At 45.8% G+C, this 21,826-nt stretch overlaps 3 protein-coding genes across 3 annotated transcripts; 2 read left to right on the forward strand and 1 right to left on the reverse strand.

The window, feature by feature from the left end:
• The first annotated feature begins 299 nt into the window (after positions 1-299).
• Positions 300-9,228, forward strand: nwd1 (NACHT and WD repeat domain containing 1). Its single transcript, XM_058073922.2, has 19 exons — positions 300-770; positions 1,145-1,230; positions 1,304-1,420; positions 1,492-1,846; positions 1,913-3,191; positions 3,367-3,570; positions 3,644-3,797; positions 3,876-3,993; positions 4,065-4,229; positions 4,304-4,501; positions 4,572-4,694; positions 5,530-5,729; positions 5,803-6,063; positions 6,134-6,224; positions 6,314-6,462; positions 6,542-6,815; positions 7,626-8,179; positions 8,296-8,401; positions 8,477-9,228. Exons 1-19 carry the CDS (start codon positions 638-640, stop codon positions 8,773-8,775), a joined length of 4,866 nt encoding a protein of 1,621 aa, XP_057929905.2. The 5' UTR covers positions 300-637; the 3' UTR covers positions 8,776-9,228.
• Positions 9,229-10,708: 1,480 nt separating this feature from the next.
• On the reverse strand, positions 10,709-11,582 carry LOC131129951 (uncharacterized). The gene is made up of 2 exons (XM_058073943.2): positions 11,152-11,582; positions 10,709-11,017 (listed from the first exon to the last, which is right to left on the reverse strand). The coding sequence occupies exons 1-2, from the start codon at positions 11,324-11,326 to the stop codon at positions 10,800-10,802; spliced, it is 393 nt and encodes a 130-aa protein (XP_057929926.1). The 5' UTR covers positions 11,327-11,582; the 3' UTR covers positions 10,709-10,799.
• A 1,545-nt stretch (positions 11,583-13,127) lies between these two features.
• On the forward strand, positions 13,128-21,509 carry rab3b (RAB3B, member RAS oncogene family). The gene is made up of 5 exons (XM_058073942.2): positions 13,128-13,368; positions 13,857-14,081; positions 16,973-17,091; positions 17,158-17,282; positions 20,132-21,509. Exons 2-5 carry the CDS (start codon positions 13,857-13,859, stop codon positions 20,314-20,316), a joined length of 654 nt encoding a protein of 217 aa, XP_057929925.2. The 5' UTR covers positions 13,128-13,368; the 3' UTR covers positions 20,317-21,509.
• The last annotated feature ends 317 nt before the right edge of the window (positions 21,510-21,826 follow it).

A 21,826-nucleotide genomic window follows, 5' to 3' on the forward strand; every position in this document is an offset into this window, starting at 1 on the left:
TTGTCAGATGTAAGTTATAGGTAATCCATTACCTGCATTTGTGTGTAGGATGACATCAGCAATTTGTAGCTGTGTGCCTGTCGGCTTTGTGATGGCTTTGTTATTGTCATCATGCTGATGCCTGATGGCGGCCATGTTGCCAGTGTAATTGGCGCCTTGGGGGCTCTCCCTTAACACCTGCTAACACTCAGGTGACTTACCCACTCAGCAGGCCAATCTTAAAGCACCTGCGTTCATACTGTTGCACTTTACATGTGCATGCTTTGGCTAAGCAGGGCTAAACCTGCTTAGCACACAGCCAAGCTCGCTACAAAGCAGCCAGTTACTTACTCACCTTACTGATAATGTCTAGTGCAGTTTCATTGTGAACCGTCTTGGTCTTCATGTTCAGCCAACATGCTAACTGCTGCTTAAGGAAGTTCATACTTGATGATGTGTACTTTCTCGTGTTATAAAGATGACAGTGAGTCTTTAAAGACAATGAATAATGAGTGATGAGGCAACTGTTCTTGCAGGCATGAGTATCCAGGGAAAAGTGTTAGTCTCCCGGGACATCTCTGAGGGAGACAAAGATGCTGACACACACATCACAGGAACACATGAGAAGAAGTGAGGCAAGAAGAAGCATCAGAACACGATGGAGGCAGCGTGTCCATCATCAGCATCATCGGATGCTGATGGGAACATGCAGAATGTTCTGAGAGGGCACACGATTCCCGTGATGAAGACCAGGAACATGATCCGTGTGTTCATCAGCTCCACCATTACAGGTTAGAAATTGTCTTTACACACACACAGGTGAAATAGCGTGATCACAGTGATGCCTTGACTGGATAAATGTTATGTTTCGATTTTGTGGAAGACTTTTTTGGGGGGAAAAATAAGAAAAAAAAATCAGTGTCCTGGCCTCATATCAGCAACTAAAATGTTTTATGTGAAGAGACTCCCCTCCCAGATGCATGCAGTCTCTCGTTTGTTAGAGTGATCACACTATTAACAGTGGTTACCTTCTTTTTCCAGTTGTGTGACAGTTAACAATGCCTTTATTCATATTCATTTTATGATGGCCGCACTTTGACCCTGGAACAGATTATTTGTATTTACATTATTTTATGATGGTCTTTACGGTGACTGTGATGTGTAGACATGAGCGGTGAGAGGAAGGCTCTTCTGGAGAAAGCATACCCACAAGTCCTTTCATGGTGCCGCAACCTGGGATTGGTGTTTGAGGTTTGTCCACCGCCACCTTGAAGCCTGTGTCAGGGTGGGCGTGGCTCATTCAGTGATGTCACATCCTACTTAGGTGGTAGACCTGCGCTGGGGGATGGGAAAGGTGACGTCAGGGGAGCATGACGCCTGTGAGCTCTCCTTGCGAGAGATCTCCATTAGCAAGAAGATGTCCGCTGGTCCCGCCTTCGTGGTGAGTGTTAGCACTGCCCATCTGTTAGCTCAACTTCATCCCTGCATTCACTTCCTGTCTGGGCACTGAAGGCTCTGTTGGGGAACCGCTACGGCCACCGAGCGCTTCCTGCTGAGATCCCATGCAAACAGTTTGAGCTGTTTGTGTCCAAAATGGCCAACAAGCCTGACGCCGTCCACTTGCTTAACCATTGGTACACGAGGGACGACAACGCGGTCCCGCCCACCTACGTTCTGCTTCCAGTCACAACTCGCTTCCCTCACTACAGTGACCTCCGACCTGACAGTGCAGTAAAACGTGATGAGGAGGTGGCTTCCTGGCGTTTGATAGAGGCGCAGTTGTTACAGCACCTGCGCTCCGCTGCCAGGGAGGCCGAGGCCGCCGGCAACATTACAGTAGATGAGCGATGCGTCTTCTTCACATCAGGTCAGGTCACTCCCATAGTTCCCATTTTTCTTCAGGCTAATTCATGTGTTGTTTTGTCATTGGCAGTCACAGAGCGAGAGTTCCAGCACGGTTTAGAGCAGGACGGCACCTCTGCTCTGCTCTTTATTCGAGAGATCCCTCGCCTGGCGAGGGGTGGGCCGAGACGTCTCGCCAGGTTCATGGACGCCACGGCTGATGGGCTGTTAGATGCGGAAGCACAGGGCCTCCTCGCTGGCCTCAAGTCCCGTCTCTACACCTCATGCAAGGACAAGGTGAACGTGCACAGCGTGGAGCTCAGCAGGGGAGTCATAGAGCTCAGATGCAAAGAACACGCTCAGTACTTGGACACCATGTGCGAGCAGTTTGTGTGTCAGATGAAGGCTAAGATCACAGAGGCACTCTCCTTGGAGAGCGGTACCAGGAAAGTTTGGGGAAGCCCAAGAGAAGAAAACAAATACGAGTGGGTGGCGGAAGAGGTCAGCCGCCATTTTGCCGTGAGCAAACTGGTGTGCTGTGGCTTCTACGGTAGGGAGGGGCTTCTGGCTAAGCTGTGCCTCACCATGTGGGAGTCCACCAACATCGGTCACAGGCCACTGGTGGTGCACGGTGCGGCCGGGATGGGCAAGACGGCGCTCTTATGTAAGCTGGCGCAGAAGATGCGGAGCGTGCTGGAGGCCCAGGCCATGGTTGTGGTCAGATTACTCGGGGCTCACCATCCTCTGAGAGAAGATGTTGACCATCTTCTCCTCAGCCTCTGCTTCCAAATCTGTCTGTCCTGTGGTTTAGCTCTACCCATCTCACTGAGCAATCACCAGGAACTGGTCAGCTTCTTTCAGGAAGTTCTGGTTTCCGTTTCCCAGCAAGGCGGCATACTGCTCGTCATCTTGGATGCTGTTGACCGCCTGTGTGACCACCATCGCACTTTATGCTGGCTGCCAGAGAAGCTCCCGCCAAATGTCCACCTTGTTGTTTCCATGGACACCAACAGCGAAGCCTTCGCCGCTGTGCGCCTCAAGCTGAAGTCGCTGGAGTATTTTTTTGAAGTTGAGCGTCTGACACGTGATGAAGGTCGACACATCCTGGAGTCACAGCTAAGCGGGTCGCAGCGAACGATGACCCCTGAGCAAGCCACCGCCGCACTGCAAAGCTTCGACTCGACGGGCTGTCCGCTCCACCTCCGACTCATTGTGTCTGCCGCCAAACGCTGGACATCCTATACCCCACTGACACGCCTTTGCCTGGGCACCAATTCACAGGAAATGATGTCAGAGCTTTTCCTCATGCTAGAGGAGAAACATGGCAGGGAGCTAGTGGGCGGGGCCTTGGGTTACATTGCACTGGCCAGGTGAGTAAAGAACATTTTTGACAATCTGACCACGCCCATAATGCTTCCATGTTGATTATTAATATTACAGGTGTTTTATTCTGCTTTTCACTGTGTTCATACTCTCTGGGTGATGTTAACACACCCCAGCATTACCTTTTGAGTGAGTGGGAATGCTACATCATGTGATCTACAGGGAAGGCTTGCTAGAGGCAGAACTACGTGACATTATGTCACTGGATAATGATGTCATCAGTGAGGTATACAAGTTTTCCCTCCCGCCCACACCCTCCCTAATTCGGTTGCCCCCCATGCTGTGGTCCCGCCTCCGAAGGGACCTGGAGGACCACCTGGAAGAGCGATGGACATGCGGCGTTGTCACCATGGCCTTCAGGGAGCGGTGATTGAAACAGATTTTAATGATGGCTTCAGATGATGTTTCACAGACTTGATGTTGTATCTGTTTCAACCAGGTGTCTGTGGGAGGCGGTCTCAGCACGCTACCTGACATCAGAGCGCAGGGGGCGGAGCCTGGCCGTCCTGGCAGAGTACTTCCAGGGTGTGTGGTTTGGAAAACTGAAGCCAGTGGCTCTTCCCGGCTTGACGCTGCTACTCGCTGACAGAAAGGTAGCAAGTTTCAGAACAAGCCTGGCTGTCATGTTTAAATCCTGTGGCTGGATCGCTCATCTGAATGTGGGATATCAGGTCCCGCCCCAGCCGCTGTGGTTTGCTCCGGGATTGGCTAATGTCAGGAAGCTTCAAGAGTTGCCCTATCACTTGCTGCACGCTGGCCTGTGGGAGGAGCTACGTCAGGATGTCATTGGTGACATGTTAAAGCCCCGCCCACTTGCAGAACTGATAAAGACAATCACTTCCTGTTTGTCACTTCCTCAGGCAGTGGCGAGTGGCTTTACTGTAAGAGTGCCGTGATGGGCGTGTCCAGTGTCATCCAGGACTTGGACCAGTGTTCCATCTACATGGACTGCACGGAGACCCGCCTCCTGCGAGATGCTCTGGTCCTTATCAAACCCAATCTGGACTTCCTGGACGGCTACATGGGTCTGTTGTATTATATGACTCTGCCTCATATGTCTCCATGCTGTGCTGCCATTTTGTTTTCCCTCCCGCCTCAGGGACGTCGCACTTCTACACAGAGTTGCTAGCGAGACTGTGCGACTTGGCCACGCCCTTCCCTTCACTTATTGGTCGACTGTGTGGTCAGTGTGAGGAGTTGTTGCTAACGTGTTCCGAGCCGGTCCTTATTCCAAAGTGTAGCTTCCTGCCGCCGCCAGGGGGGGCACTGCAGCACTCGCTGACGGGCCTGCGGGGAGGTCAGCGGTCACACAACAACTCCTGCCGTGCACGCTGATTTCACATGTCACTCCCTCGCTGTGTCTTCAGGTGTGGTCTGTGTGGACATCAGTGTGGAGGCAGAGCTTCTGGTCGCTGGTTCAGACAAGGGAGTCATGGCGGCCTGGAGCCTTGCTGATCGACACCTTGAACGCACACTAAGCGCACACACGGGTTTGTACACGCAAACACAAACCTTTTATTTACATCAACATTGTACATTAGCCTTCTTCTTCTTTCTCTGTCGGCTTTTCCCTTCAGGGGTCTACAAAGCAAATCAATCTCTCCATCCAACCCTCTATTGCATCTGTCTCTCACACCAACTTCCCTCATGTCCTCCTTCGCTACATCTTTAAACCTCCTCTTTGGTCTTCCTCTACGCCTCCTACCTGGCAGCTCTAAATGCAGCATCCTTCTACCAAATATATTCACTATCTCTCCTCTGGACATGTCCCAACCATCTCAGTCTGGTCTCTCTGACTTTATCTCCAAGGCCTCTAACATCTAATGTCCATCTGTTGTACTCTTTCCTGATCCTATCCATCCTGGTCACTCCCAATGAGAACCTCAGCATCCTCAGCTCTGCTACATCCAGTTCTGCTTCCTGTCTTTTCCTCAGTGGCACTGTCTCTAGGCCAAACAACATGGCTGGTCTAACCACAGTTTTGTATACCTTTCCTTTCATTTTAGCTGAAACCCTTCTATCACACCTGACACTTTTCTCCACCAGTTCCTGCTCCTGTTCCTGCCTGCACACGCTTCTTCACCTCCTTTTCACAATTTCCATTGTTCTGAACTGTTGACCCCAAGTACTTAGAATTCTCCACCTTCTGTATCTCTTATCCCTGTAACCTCACTCTTCCACTTGGGTCCCTCTCATTCACACACATATACTCCATCTTGCTGCGGCTAATCTTCATTACTCTCCTTTCCAGGGCAAACCTCTATTCTCTTTGTACATTAACATTGTGCGTTAGGAAACAATCATTATTAAACTTCCCTCCTGCAGCTGCCATCCTGTCACTCAAGCTGCTTGACAGCCCCGCCCACTGCCTTTCATTGGGTGCTGATGGTTCTTTGAAGAGGTGGAACCTGACAACTGGTGAACAGATGCTTTGTATTCAAGAGGCGTGGCCTGTTGACCACACCCCCTCACCAGTCCACTTGCATCTGTGTGGTCAGCTGATCTTTGTGTACAACAAGACGCAGGTGCCGCAGTCTCCTCCTCTTCCTGTTCCTCCTGTTCTTCTTCCTCTTCCTGTTTTTCATCCCGGGCTTGCAGGTGTCCATGTTGACATCAGACGGCATTCCGACGCTTCCAGTCAGCAGTGATGAACGCTTGTTGTGTCTGGGACTTCTGGAGGATTCTGTCATGGTTCTGTCAGACTTTGGCCGAGTGAGAATATTTGGTCCTGGTGCCGAGCCTTCAAGTGTAGAGATTCAGCTGGAAAACTGGGGGCAACCTTTGACCCCCATTAACATCGTCACACTCCCCAAACACGGGAAAGTGTTCCTGGTTTCCACAGAAGGTTTTCTCTATCAGGTGTGTTCTTCTCTGGCCACAGGTGACCATCCATGATTGGTTGATGTTGACCGTGATCATGTGACTCTAGATCTCCAAGTCAGGAAAACAAACCTGTGTCAAGTTTCCTGTACAGCCATCTTTGTTTTCTGTGACTGCTGATGAGAAAATCCTCATGGCAGGTAAAGTAAGCATTGAAGCGAGCCTGTCAGCTTCCTTTGTATGGAAGTCAAAGAGTATGTGTGTGTGTGTGTGTCACGTGATCTTGCAGGAAGTGGTGTGACTTTGAGCCTCTTCAACATCCACATCAACTCCTTAGAAAGTTTCCTCAAGCTCAAACACGACGACCGCATCTCGTGTGCTTGCATCTCTCCTGATGCACGACTCATTGCCACTGGTGCCGTGGACCAGCTCATACGAGTGTGACACCACACAAACACACACTCACTTTTTACTCTTCTTTTTAAGATTTAACTCTGTGTGTGTCTGTGTGTGTCAGGTATGGTCAGTGACCACTGGAGCGTTGCTGGATGTTTTTTGTGGTTCTGATGCTCCAATCACAAGTCTTCTTTTCTACAAGTGTTTCCTGCTGTCTACGTGTGCGGCCGCTTCCTGTGTACATGTGTGGGCTGTGAAATACGACAGCCGCCACAAGCCCACCGCCCACATCCCCGCAGGCTCTTCCCATGTAGCCGTCACTAAGGACACAGAGAATGTTTTTTACGTGAGTCAGCAGGAACCTGCACAAGTTGTGAGCTGGAACAACCACACAGGTTTGTTACGTTGCATATTTACAGTAGTTTTACAGTCGATTAAGGGGCAGCAGTTCACACATCACTACATCAACGTTACTGATGCGGATGGCATTGGATCTTGGCACTTTGCATACATATGTTGGAGAGTTGGCAAGTTATTGATGTGTTACTGGCATGTTGGCATTTTGTTGATATGCTAAGTTGGCACATTATCGATGTGTTGACATGTTTTTGTTGTTTGTTAAACAAGCAACAAAAATAGCTGTAATTAATGACTATTTGGATTGCAATTATGATAGTTTCAGCGTAGCAGTGTGAGCTACTTACGCACAAAGTTTTACAGGCCACCTCTGTATATTTTACCACACTTTCTTTGTTGCCCTTCTTTTTTATTTGCTCTTTTACCTCCTCGTGAACCTCTATGAGGATTTCTGCTTCCAACAGGGAAAAGCCCACAGCTCTCGTTGCCATGACGAATCAGTGATCAATAATGGAGGGCTCATGTCAGGAAGCCGTGTGTGTGTGTACTGATCCAGGATTGGTTTTACCGGGCTTGATGAATCAGTGTCTGTGCATCCTGGCTTGGTCTTTCTACAGCCAATTAAGCCAAGATGCTATTATTTTAGATTGGTTGAACTAATTTCAGTCTTTTCTTCCTTTTTTCCTTTTTTTACCTATTTGTATCAAGAGTTTCAAAAGGTGTGTTGATGCAACATTATTCTCATAACAATCCTTTGATTATTAGTACAGTAATGTGATATTCACATTTAACAGCATATTTTCAAATAAGTACATTTTTACCTAACAGTGTTGTTGGTGTGCTTCCAGGCAAGCCAGCCGGGCGTCTGTTTCTGCCAGCAAAGGCAAGCTGTGTAGCGTTGGCACAGCAGAAACGCCTCTTGATGGTGGGCCTGAGCAGTGGCACAGTGCTCATTTATCCTTTGGACCTTCCCGATGAGACACTGTGCATCCCGCCATCAGAGAGCCAGTGCGCTGTGCTGCGCATGGCGGTGAGCGTGCACGAGACACATGCTGTGGTGGCCTATGAGGATTCACTGTGCATTTTCGAGATCGCCGCCAGGGAGTGTCTGCCCACAGTGGAAGGTCCACTGGAGCGCGTGCAGCTGTTGGCGGAGGATGGCCCGCTCAGTGCCGTGGCGGTGCTGTCGGACCGCCGCCTGCTTTATGGGACAATGTGCGGCCGTGTGACACTCTACGATGCCGCCCAGCGCAGCAGCATCGCTCTAAACTGCCACCAAACCACCATCACATGCTTGACCCCCAGCAACCGGGGCACACACTTCCTGGTAGGTTCCCAGGATGCTGTGCAGCGACTGTGGAACCTCAAGCCGCTCGCTGTGAACCATGTCATGGAGTACAAGGTGACTACACACACACAAACACATTCAAGTCAGCTGTGTTAGTTAGGCTAACATACCCAAAATGAGGTCAAAGGTACATTAAAGAGGAAGTGACATCATCATGGTCATGTGGGCAGGGGCTGTTTTCAGAGGGCGTGGTGTGCGCCACCTTCTCAGAAAGTGACAAGGTGGTGTTCACAGGCTCACGGGACAAAACCATCAAAGTTTGGGATGTGATCACAGGTATGAAGATGCCACTGTCGGCGCCCTGTGCTCGAGTGACCTTGTGACCTTGTGACATATGCTGTGTGTTGTCAGGAAATCTCCTGCTGGTCCAATACGTGGGCTCGACTGTGGTCGCCATGGTGACCTACAGGAACGGCTTTGTGGCTCTGGCGCAGCGTGGCGTCGTCATTCAGGAAGTGTTCCACTGTCCTGACCATGTCAGGCCTGACCATAACCCGCTGAGGACGATCAAGGCTCAATACCGCGTCACCTCCACAGACCAGGTCTGTGCTGACCAGCAGGGAGATGTGTCACACCTGCAAAACTTTAACCCTGCCAATTTCACGCTCAGCTGCAAAGCTCAGCCTTCATCCACGTGTACCCTCCTCTGACCATGCCAATGCAAACAGTGCTAATAGACGGCGAACCATTGCCACGGGAAATGAGCGGAAATGTTGAGCGGACTCGGGTTACTGGGCACTCTAACATGTTGGGGTGAACTTCAGGTCAAGTGATGAGAACTGGTGACCTTTGGCCTGAAATGACTCCACTTCCAAATTTTAGTTTAGCAAATTGTCTGCTAGTGATAGTGAAGCATTTTATTTGTATTTGTGATCATTTTAGTAGTCAACACGTGAATAAATATACACCTTATTGATGATTGTTTCACTAAATGTTATTGAACAACTTGAGTCAACTAAAATGTTGTTAAAGCTCAAAAGTGAATATTTAAAGCGGACCTATTACGCTTATTTTGGCCCTTTGTATTGACCCTTGGAGAGCAGCTACACACGATAACCAGCACAGAACGCTTTCTAGTTCTTCTAGTTCTTTGGATTTCGTGGTTCCCGCAAAAATTGTTCAGGCACCTCCAGGCACGCCCACCCTGCTTGGTTGGTCACACTCTGGAATGCATAGAAAAAGTTCCGGTTTGTGCCATTAACTTCATGGGAGCTGATAATAAACTATTTTTCTTTTCAAAATGTCCACTTTTAACAGCCATAAGTGTTGGATCCCGAATCCGATCCAGAAGTTTCTCAAGAAAAGAGGTTATTTCAAGACGTCTCTAAATGGTAAGTAGCTTTAGCATTTTAACGTTAGGTTTTCTACAGCAATTTGAGGCATTGCTCGCAAGTAAACAGCATCACAGCACTTGAGGGAGGGCAGAGATTTTACTTATAAGGAAGTCCTTCCCTCTGTGACATCACAAAGGAACAGTTTTACCACGCCTTTTTGAAACCCAAGCGTTTTCAGCCATCCCAAACATCCCAAAAAAAGTCAGATTTTGGGTGTGTACAGTGACTCAACCAAGCCAGGCTTTGTGGTCAGGATGCAACTCAACAACCCCTAAATCCCCCAAACAGAATTCAATACTTGGACGGTGTATTAAGTCCGGATTTTGGCTTTGGATTTTGGCACATTTACATGAACGTCATATTAGTCTACTTATGCTGAAAAGTAAAACAACCCCAGCCAATATATTTTATACAAGATGAGCTATTAGTTACTATGGCTGGTTATGAAGCGTTTCCAACAGATTAAAAACTGCTAAAACCAATAGAGCGAGGGAGGATCGCTGGTATATTCCAGCATGCAGCTTGTGAATACGCAAGTGAACACTAATTATAATAAATGCTTCAAATGGTGAAACCATCTCCAAATTATTTTGGATGGATCTAATTAGTTAAAGAACGAAACAGTGGCACTTTCATAGGCCATTTTAAGCTGAAAGCCTGGACATAACCTGGTCCCGGCCAGACTATGAGTTGAGCTAAAGTTACCATGGCCATACAGCTTCTTTTAAAAGAGAGCTCCCATCCCTCAACACAACACACTTTGTTTTTCTTATGGGAATAGCTATTTTAAAAAATGTTGGAATGAGTTAAAGCTTCGTTGCTGTTTGTTTTCTATCTTGGAGAGGAGCAGGATGAGGGCTGCGGAGTAGGAGGATCATCATGTGACTTGCATCTGATCACACAGTTTTGCTACGGGCATGACCCAAATAGACGCTTCAGATGACTGACCGCAGCAACCACACCGAATGTTCATGGCAGAACACGCTTGCAGCGTGCTAAAAATGCATTTACCCATTCACACATATTTAATTGTTTTAAAAACTCCAAACAGCCTGTTGTTAGCCTTGGTGTGATGTAAACATGAAAATAAACAGGAAAGTAGCCAAGCTGGTGACCATACTCACTAACTAGCATTGTGTTAGCATGCTATCATTAGCTACCCTGACAGCATCTTTTGACCAGGCTAATAAACAATGTTATGAAGTAAGAAAGAAGAACATAATGTCTTTCTTTGCATTTATTCCACAAAAAGTATGTTTGCATCAAATGTCTCGTATATTGTTTAGGTCATAAAGTGACCTTGTTTTTTGTCCTTGAGATCTTCATGGTCACCTTTATCTTCACCTGAGGCCTGCCGCCAGCTTTTCCATGGCGGCCTTGCGCTCCTCAGCCTTCTGCTGCGAGCGTTGGAGGACATTGCGGAGCTCCTGGAGGTGGTCTAGTGTCCCCACTAGTTCCCCCTTGACCGTCTTCATCTGGCTCTCCAACATCTGAGTGTGATGCAGAGAATTCCTCCTGTGACGCCTACTGGACCGCACCTTCTCCTCCAGGTCCTCCACTGCACACATTCACACACAGGACTTTTTACCTCCACCAAGGCACCAGATGTGCAGATGACTGAGGAGGTGTGAATGTTCTTCAGTAGGAGACATTTTGAAATGAAGCACTAAAAATCATTTAGAAAACTCTCACCCATGTTCTCTTGGGCCTTCTCACATCCAGACTCTGCCTTCTTGTCCATCAGGTCTTTGGTCTGCTGCAGTAACTTCTCCATCTTCACCAGTTGTGCCGCCTTGGTGTCGCTGTCGCGGCGAATCTTCAGCAGTTCTCGCTCTCTGGGACTCAGTTCATCATCGCACTTGTCCATGTCTGTGGATCAGAACCAGACTGTCGGGAAAGGACTCTCAGTGGAGTCTGCCAGTGTCTGGACTTTTGTCATGTTTGTATTTTTATACGCCCCTCCTCCTCATGTCCTGAGGCCATAAGAACAGTCCGTGCTTAGTTGTAGCTCATCATGAGATTGTCTTCACAAGGCCTCCAAACACTCTTCTCTGAGCACGGTTCCTGAAATGTTTGGTCCACATACATGGTCTCCTACAACCTGGTCAGACATACGTAGAACCTCTTTGAGAACCTGTCTGAGACCATAATAATGTGTATGGACATGATAACTAATATTTACATGACAAGGATGGCATTTAGAACAGTAATACTAGTCTGTGGCTTTTTAGCTATAGTGGTGAAAATGCGAACAAACACTCGCCATGCTATATGCTAACAAAAGTGAGCCACGATGTTGGAAAGTTTGCTATGCTAGAGAACGTGCTGACATGGTGAAAATACTAACAACACTAGCCATGTTAGAGAACCTGCTAACAAACATGAGCCACAAGGATGAACATGCTAACAAATATTAGCCATGTTCGAGAACAAGCTAACAAGCATTAGTCATGTCAGAAAACATGCTAACAAACATTAGCCTCAATGGTAAAAAAAAAACACTATCAATGCTAAAGAACATAACAAACATGACCAAGGGTGAACATGCTAACAAACATTAGCCACAATGATGAATATGCTAACAAGCATTTGCCACGCTAGAGAACCTTAGCCCCAGAGTTGAATATGCAAAGAATCGTGAACCATGATAGTAATCATGCTAAAAATTAATGCTCACAAACATTAGTCAAAAATAGTAAAAACACTAGCCATGTTAGACAACCTGCTAACAAACATGAGCCACAAGGGTGAACATTCTAACAAGAATTAGTCTTGCTAGAGAACATGCAAACAAACATTAGCCACAATGGTGAACATGCTAACAATCTGGAAGCGTGCTAAAACATATTGTTAATAAACATTGTTAGCATTAGCCTTAATCGCTGAGGAGTGTCCAATACTTTTTCCAGTCAGAGCCACAAACTGAATTTTTTTGTTTGTTTTTTTTTACTTTACTTGTCAATAAAATAAAGGGCCCCACTTTGGACATATCTGGCCTAGCTAGAGTGCTAACCACAGTGAAGCTCTCGGCCAATCCCAGCTTGCCATGCAAATAAAGGTTTTGGGATAAAAATAACCAATGTCATGGATAAAGATAAATATACAAAACGATACAACGCGTGATTGCACCAGGAGGCAGTCCTCTGGCAGCTTAACATTTAAGACACAATGGCATTTATTTGAATGCTTTAATGATAAAGTTGGTGTTGTCCATGTGGAAAACAAGTCGGATCATCCAAACTCTTATGCAAAGCATCAGGATAGCTGTCTCTATAATACGTTGCTGGACATAATTTAACCATTGCTATTATTGCAATGCCTCTTTGCTGTCCGAAAGAAGACGTCTTGTCCCATCTGTAGTTCTCATTTGGTCCACACGATGGAGCGCTTACTTTATGCAGCCCCTTTTTGGATAATTCATTAGGTACACAGAAAACAAGAGATAATCACGTGTAGAATTATGGAAATAACGTCAACAATAATGCTAATAACGTTAGCAATCACATTAGTAATAATAATGTTGATGATGTGTGCTTAATGAACATGTCTTCATGACTTCAGGTAAAAGCTTCTGGACATGTCCTCGACATTCTTCACAAACAGCTGGTCCGTCACGCACGCGCCTCACACGCGCACGATGCGATGACTCATATCGGCGCGCGAGCACCTGCTCACAGGAGCGCGCATTGGAGGAGGAGGAGCCGCGTGCACGCGCCCCGGGCCTCAGTGGGAGGAGGCGAACATTCCCGCGCCCCACCTTGAGTCGCGTGCAGGCGAGCCTTCTTTGGCACACCGTTCCCGTCATTTGGGAGCCTCAATACCCGCCAGACGACGCCTGCCTCCCGCCACTCGCACACCTCGCGCGCTGTTGTTGTCTCGCAGACAGCTGAGAGGACACGTCCAGCAGAGGTAAGAGAGACATGTCTGCATCCTATAATAACCACCTCTACTTCGTCATCATCATTATAACCATTATCATCATCTTCATCATCATACTGCTCATGCTAATGGTCATATGGCATCCATGGGTGATGATGTCACCTCACAGTCTTCCTCAGCAGGTGTCCAGTTGCCATGGAGATGCCATGGCTGTCATCAGCTACACTGGAAGGTCACATGTAGCATTGTGGGCCAATCAGACGCACTGTGACACGTGACAGTCTTTTATTTTGAATGGCTTTGTTATAGTAAAAGGAACACATGTGCATCATTGGGGATGTAGTACAGTCCAGGAGACATGTATGCGAGCACCACTGCCATGACTTCACTTAACTTGATAACGAGCTAACTTGCTACCTGATATTTCAGTAAATAGTAAGAAGTAGCAGACAGAAAAATGTATATTTTGTAAAAGATGACCATGTTCCGTTCTGTTCCTTTCTCAAACCGAATCTCAGATGGCCAAAGCGGACCAACGCTACAGTCAACGGGATGGATCGGACCAGAACTTTGACTACATGTTCAAGTTGCTCATCATCGGCAACAGCAGCGTGGGAAAGACATCCTTCCTGTTTCGCTACGCCGACGACTCCTTCAGCAACTCCTTTGTCAGTACTGTGGGCATCGACTTCAAGGTGAAGACGGTTTACCGCAACGACAAGAGGATCAAACTGCAGATCTGGGTGAGTGCACGCATATACACATACAAACGCACACACAGTTCATGTATGTAACATGGATGTTCTAATATCAGTCACCGCCGCGCATCATACAGCCTGCTAATGCTGCCATTGCACAGCTTGGATGGTGATGTTGCCATGGCAGTAGCTCTCTCACACATACACAGGCACACATACAGACACAATCAGAGTGTGTTGCCGTCATATTAACAAGCCTCCTTGGGGGGGGGGGGGGGGGGGGTCGTTGTTGCATACATGAACACCTTCACACCCCTTTGTATTGATATGTGCTTGTGGCCTTTGACCTCTGACAGGACTGACATACCATTCTCTACTCTGATGGCTCATGTAGTATTAATCTAGCATTGACTGTAGTATAAATGTAGCATTGATGTAGTATTGATGTACTTATTACTATAGTGATGATGTGATGCTGATGTAGTGTTAATGTGATATTGATATAGCATTGACTGTATTATTAACGTCGTACAATTGTAGCATTGATGTAGTTTTGATGTAACATTGATGTAGTGTTAATGTGATATTGATGTAGTATTAATGTGGTATTGATGTACTGTTGATGTGACATTGATGTAGCGTTGCTGTAGCATTGATATAGCATTGTTTTGACATTCATGCAATTATGTGATTTTGATGCAGTGCTGATGTAGCATTGATGTGATATTGCTGTAGTATTGATGTTGTGCTTATTAGACATTGATCTAACATTTATGTAGTGTTGATGTAGTATTGATAGTAATATTAATGTAGAATTCATGTAACACGTCAAATGGCATAGGCTCCATCATACCTCGCGACCCTTGTGAGAGTAAGCGACTTAGAAGATGGATGGATGGATTTATGTAGCATTGATGTCATGTATGATGGAGTCATGATTTGTAGCATTAATGGATAGCATAATGGATCGATTCCCCGCTGAGGCATCTTTGTGTGGAGTTTGCATGTTCTTCCCGCACATACAGGGGTTTTCTCCGGGTACTCCGGTTTCCTCCCACATTCCAAAAACATGCTACGTTAATTGGGGACTCCAAATTGTCCATAGGTATGAATGTGATTGTTGTTTGTCTATATGTGCCCTGTGATTGGCTGGCGACCAGTCCAGGGTATACCCTGCCTCTCTCCCAAAGACATCTGGGATAGGCTCCAGCCTATCCTCGTGAGGATAAGCGGTACAGAAAATGGATGGATTTATACTCCAATTAAGGCTCCCCTCCTCCAGGTGAAACTTGGGTCCAATCAGGTGATGACATGCATCTGGCCTGCACTCACATTGGCGTGCCTCCAGGCTCGTGCCACAACCAATCACTGCAAAGAAAGGAGAAGCTGATGAGAAATTAGAAACAAAAACTTCCATATGAAAAACTGAGAATCCAATCATTAGCAGCATTAACACAACGATTAATTGGCAAATAAATGAAGTTGTAGCTACTCTCCTATATTGAGTTGCTTTACGCTCACTACTTTTATTTTGGTCTATTTATTACTGTTTGCACAAGTTGTTTGTTTTGGTTTGTCAGAGACTACTGCCTCGGGTGCCGTCACATCATGCTGTTTCACTAATCCAACGTAACCACAAGTGACGTTGGACTCCTGACCTTACACAAAATCCCTGTGGACCCACAGAGAAGCTGTACCTTTCATGTATGGATCCCTTTCGTTTCTTCAAATTGCAAAACTGCTGCTCAATTTCAACACTAGTGTTCCAGTGTCTGGAACCAGTGAGAGACTTTTTAGTCATGTTCACTGCTAAAAGATCCCAGTGTAACCGAGGGTCTTTGGATGACTGCTGAGCGAATAAAGGACAACAGCCACAGCTTTAGGAGGCACTTTTATTCTTGCTCACAGCTTCAACTCACCAGACACCGTCAAGCCCCTTGCCACACACACACTTCTGGCCTTCAGAACAAGAGTGCTGGCCGCCACATCTGCACTAAATATGTGTGTCATAAAACATAACTTGGGCCGCATATTGCAACATGCAAAAACACACACAAACACACACAGTGGATGGACGCGTAAAGCGCTGTGTAGACATGCTGCTTTGTATTTTTGCATGTAATCTCTGCCAGCTGAGCCTATTGTGTTGTTTCCAGTGTAAATGACAATTTGAATTGTGGCTGAATTTGTCTGAACCTTTGTTATTTTATCAAGATTTATTATTGTTTCAGTTGAAGTCCTGCGTATCTGTATCTGCACATTCCTCTTTTATATTTTTGTCTATTTTGCAGGGCATAATGAAAACAAAAACATCATAAGTCCTCACTACTTAGTACTTGAGTAGTTTTTTCATTTAATTGTTACTTACTCACGGTGTGTGAGTGGGTAGCATGTGGGCCACAAAGTCAGGAGATTGGGAATACCTGGGTTCGAATCTCCGCCTGGCATCTCTGTGTGGAGTTGGCATGTTCTCCCTGTGCGTGTGGGCGTGGGTTTTTTCCGGGTACTCCGGTTTCCTCCCACATTCCAAAAACATGCTAGGTTAATTGGTGACTCCAAATTGTCAATAGGTATGAATGTGAGTGTGAATGGTTGTTTGTCTATATGTGCCCTGTGATTGGCTGGGGACCAGTCCAGGATGTATCTATTGACATGTGTATTTACAAACGCTGACTTGAGTGCAATTTTTGGCTACTGTACCCACCTCTGCTCTTATCATAGTTTGTTAAGGGTCTCGGACCTGCGAGTGTCCAAATGTGGCCTCCACCTGCGTGTAAGTGCTCCCTACATGGGTTCCTCAACATCAATGCAGACAGGGCCTCACAATTGTGCTGCTGATGGATACATACTGTAGAAACTAGAAATGGCCTAGAAAAGTCACGAGTTGATTCTGATTAAGTGTTACTGACTCTGAGGCTATGTGTTTCTACATCCAGGACACGGCGGGACAGGAGCGGTACCGCACCATCACCACTGCGTACTACCGTGGCGCTATGGGCTTCATCCTCATGTATGACATCACCAATGAGGAGTCCTTCAACGCCGTGCAGGACTGGTACGTGATTGGCCACAGCTCGGTCTTCGTGTTGGACGCCTCACTTTTGATGTCTTTGTCTCTCAGGGCCACTCAGATCAAGACGTACTCATGGGACAATGCCCAGGTCATCATGGTAGGCAACAAGTGTGATATGGACGAGGAGCGAGTGGTCGCGCCCGAGAAAGGAAAACACCTGGCAGACCAATTGGGTGAGGAGCAAAGCTAATTGTTTTTATTTCATTTCTGGCCTTCTACAATGTGGACTTCCTCTTGTACTTTAATTTTTATTTTATTTCTGGCCTTCTACAATGTGCACTTCGTCTTTTAATTTAAATCACAAAAGAAAGCCATCACAAGTTTCACTGCGTGTTTGGTAGAAGACCTTTTTAAAAACATGAAAATAATTAAGAAGCACAAAGGAGACAGAAGGAGAAGACGTTGTATTTTTTCTATAGGGACATCCAGCGGTTGTTGGACAAGACGTTTCCTGGTTTGACTGCTTTGTGTTTGAGCGCATATTATAATGTTTGTCCTTTGAACAACTTCAGGTCAAACGCCAAAGTCACATGTTGTTTTTAAACTAGCGTGGTAAAATTCTGCTACAGTGGAAACCGTTCAAATCGACGTTGCTTATGTCAACAGGACCATCTCATTAATTTCCACTTAAGCCGACGATAAAGAAATAAATGCCCAAAACTGCAAAAATTCAAGGCACTCTGTTAAAATGTCTTACAGCATGTCTTAATGGGCCCTACTCAGTCCCAACATGTTTCAGCCATCGTGTTCATCAGGGGGACAAACAAAATAAAGGCCTCTGTGACTGGCTGGTGACCAGTCTGGGGTGTGCGTCGCCTCCTGCCCAAACGTCAGCTAGGACAGTCTCCAGCATACCTAATGAGGATTAAGCAGCATATAAAATTGATGGACGGATGGAGTTCACAACATGTGTTCCACCCGTCCACTTGCAAGAGGACGTGTCATAGTGGAAAGCAAACCTATGTAGGCATAAAACCACCTGGTGGCGGTGATAACCCCAAACACAAAAACATTTTATTTTAAAAGTATAGTGAAATCAATGGATTACTATTATGGAATCAATCAATGGATTACTATTATGGAGATCCAAAAAGTGTCTAGAGGAGCACAAGTATGCTATTGCACAGGAAACACCAACTACCCTACGGCCTGTTTGTCTTGTTTTTGTCATTCAGTGTAGATTACTTTGCAAATGTGGCATGTAGTATTGCATTTGACGAAATGGTTAAGGTTTAAGTTCCTTTTGTGAATGATTGTCCTAAAAGGTCTTTGTTTATATTAGTGCTATCATTATACTTGTTACATGTACATGATCCAACTGGTCTGGAGCTTAGCCATGTCTGTTTGGAAGCTGATGGTTGGTAGCTATGAAAACATGTTTCGGAATGTGGGAGGAAACTGGAGAACATACAAACTCCACACAGAGATGCCCAAGCGGAGTTTTGAACCCAGGTCTTCCTGATCTTCTGACTGTGTGGCCTACATGCTAACCACTCGGTCACTGTGCAGTCCAATAGCATGTCTATTGTGAATTTCTGTTGAAGGTTAAGACCTCAAGCCTCTCGTCCTTATTTCACACAGGACTTGCCTGACTTCAGTGGGCACTGTAAAACGCTGGTTTGCATTAACAAGCACTAAAAGACAACTGTGTAAACACGCTCATACAGCCTGAGTCGCACCCACACATCCGCACTATCATGCTCTGCAAAACTAAGCTAACCCCTGTAGAGAGGTCTTGAAATGTTTTTCTTGCCAACCTTTACTGGTGTTTCTGGCCACCGTTTCGACATGATTAGTTCGGTGCAGGGAGGGCTAGTGTTCGTGATCAGATTCTGACACGATTGAATGTCCCTACTTCTCCACTTCTCCTCATGATGGCAGCATTTCATTCACATTATGTCAATTTCTATGAGATTCCACACTTAACAATAGATAAAATTTTTATTGTCTAAGTCCGCGATTCATACGGCCCTAAAGTACCTGTTGTAACTCTCATTTCAGATCATCAGTAGGTTTATAAGCAAGCATCATTCATTAGTGCTACTAAAGTACATTTTTCTTTAGATGAGATATTAAGATGTTCGGACTTGCTCTTGTTCCTGAACCAAAATGTGCTTTTATAGGAGATGCATTTAATATAGCATGGATTTAGGTTTAAATTGTAACCTTTGTCTATTTACTTATTATTTATTATCTATTCTTGGGCATAAATGTTATTGATGTATGGATCAGTCATCTCAAAGCTGTGGTAATATACTGTATGGTGACATCATGGTGGGGACTGGGTTTCAAACTTCTTTGGTGTCATCAGGTGGGCACTCTCCTTCATAGGTATTATGATGATAGGCCCACAACACCTACAGAGACCTCATCGGCAACACCTGGCATCCCAGGTGTGACCTTGTTGTGCCCCCATCTGCTTTCAACTCTTCTGTGGACCTGATGTCACTTTATGGGTCAGGAGATGTCTTTCTTCTTCAAACAGAGCCACCGACTGGCATCCTCTGTTTTTCCTAACAGTGCTTTGATGGTTGGATTGTTGGGCTTGGCCTCACATTCACCGATCATTGAGCAGCTTGACGACAGACTTTCCCCTGCAGCGACTTCCATGGGGCAAACCTTGGCTCTCCATCTTAGTTTTTCAGCATTGGTTGCCAGCTAGGTGTAAGAATGGTCTGACCTCAAGCTGTATACTTGTCGGATTCATTTTGTACCATGTCTGCAGTTGCAGCTAGCTTCCTGTAGAAGCGGAAGAGGTCAATTCTGGTGTCAAATTTCTTAGCAGAGTAAGTGGGTTTTGGATATGGTTACGTCAGCCAACCAGTCGGCATAAATGGGTTCTGCTGTATTGAACGATTTAAACCACGTCTTGTCAAGATGAAACAATGGATGCACAATTCTACCAAAATATTAACCCTAATGTGTTGTTCGGTGTTAAAGATCACATCAGCCACAATAAATGAATAGTGACCACCACCGGTGCAAGAGAACTTTACAACCTTTCTTATCTTTGTGCTGTTAGGCTTCGAATACTATGAGGCTAGCGCCAAGGAGAACATCAACGTGCGGCAGGTCTTTGAGCGCCTGGTGGACATCATCTGCGTAAAGATGTCAGAGCGAGTCGACGTGGAGGTGCCGGCAGCCCCCGGTGCCAAGACCACCAGACTGAGTGACAAGCCGGCCCAGCTACCTCAGAAGTGCTGCTGATGGGTCGGCAGCTGTCGTCAATCAACTATCCTTACATTCCTCAGTCCATGCTAGTGAGCTGTCAATCATTCTAAGCCACATGGGTCACATGACTGTGTCTCTCTCGCACACACACACACACGCATACTTTGACTTGTTTGACCATCATCTATCTTGTTGTCTTGTTGTCTTCATTGTGTGGGCCTCCGCCAAGGCGCAACACATGTGAACGAGTTGATTTGTTCTGTTTACCTCACTGTATCACTTTGTAGCCCAAAACTCTTCAATATGTTCAAATGTGAAAGTCAAAACATGACCTCAACATCACGAAAAATTGCATTTGCTGATGTTGTTAGCGAAACTCATTGCACTTTTCCTTGTATCATTTTTATGAAAGAAAGCAAACTTAAGACAAATCAACAAAAGGAGAAATTTTATTTTCAAGCACACCAAATAATGCGAGCGCAGGAAGCAACTGCCACTGCTGCTCACCATCTGATTCGCTGCTTCTCACTGAGCTGCATTCTAGAACAATCCGTATTCCACTTGAAGGCCGCGCCACCGACGCACAACTCTCAGGCTGATCTGCAGCTGCCCTCATCAGTCCTCGCTGTGCTCTTAGCACGAGCAAACGCTTCCCTAATTGCACTTAGCAAAGAAGTAATGAAGGAAGATGGCGTGAGACTCAATGAGCGAGCCCTGCGGAGTGGCCCACTCGTGGCGTGTATCTCGTACCAGGGCCCACATGGCGAATGAGAAGATATTGTCGTGTTTCCTTCCCTGTGTGTGTGTGTGTGTGTTGCATTTGATTATCATGATATTTACTGTTGTGAGTGCTTTGTGTTTGTGCAAAGTGTGACATCATGAGTTGAAGAAATGACGTATGTGTGCAAAAGAAGGAAAAAACATGAAACTTGAGTGCATTTCTGGTGCAATCTTCTGCCAAAATGCTTCTTTAGCTGTGTCACACAGCTCATGTTTTGTGTGTAACTGATGACGATATTGTTGATTATTTATGGTGACTTTGTAAATGATAGATTTAGAAGTTATTATGCTGTGGAGTTATTTTTGATGCTGTGTAAAGAAATTGATGTAAACTTGTTGTCAGTTCACCCCTGTCTGGGGGAGAAGCACAAAGTGAATGTACAAACTATTGTCAATGTTTGTATATTATAGATGCAGTTTAGTATAGTAAAAATAATAATCTTTAATCATATGGTTTGTCTGATTTGACTTTTTCTTTTACACATAAGATAAGAATGTCATTCTTACACTTGTCAGGATTGTATTTTCTCAATTCATATTTTTCCATGAGGAAAACAAACTTTGGCTAGTTTAGTGTTTTGAAGACTAACCTTCAATGTTTTGAGGACTCTCTCCACAAATTCAAAGATAACATGATGACAAAAAATGTTGGCTCAATTAGATTATGGCTTTTTAATAATGAGCCCTTTTTATTAATATTTTTGCTTTGTTTTTGTCGTTATTTCCAACAATTTCTACTCTCTATTGTTCACGTACTTTGTTAAAT

This window comes from Doryrhamphus excisus, linkage group LG4 (genome assembly GCF_037039965.1).
Source record: "Doryrhamphus excisus strain RoL-2023G ecotype Guam linkage group LG4, RoL_Dexc_Guam_v1.1, whole genome shotgun sequence".
In the NCBI taxonomy this organism is placed as follows: domain Eukaryota; kingdom Metazoa; phylum Chordata; class Actinopteri; order Syngnathiformes; family Syngnathidae; genus Doryrhamphus; species Doryrhamphus excisus.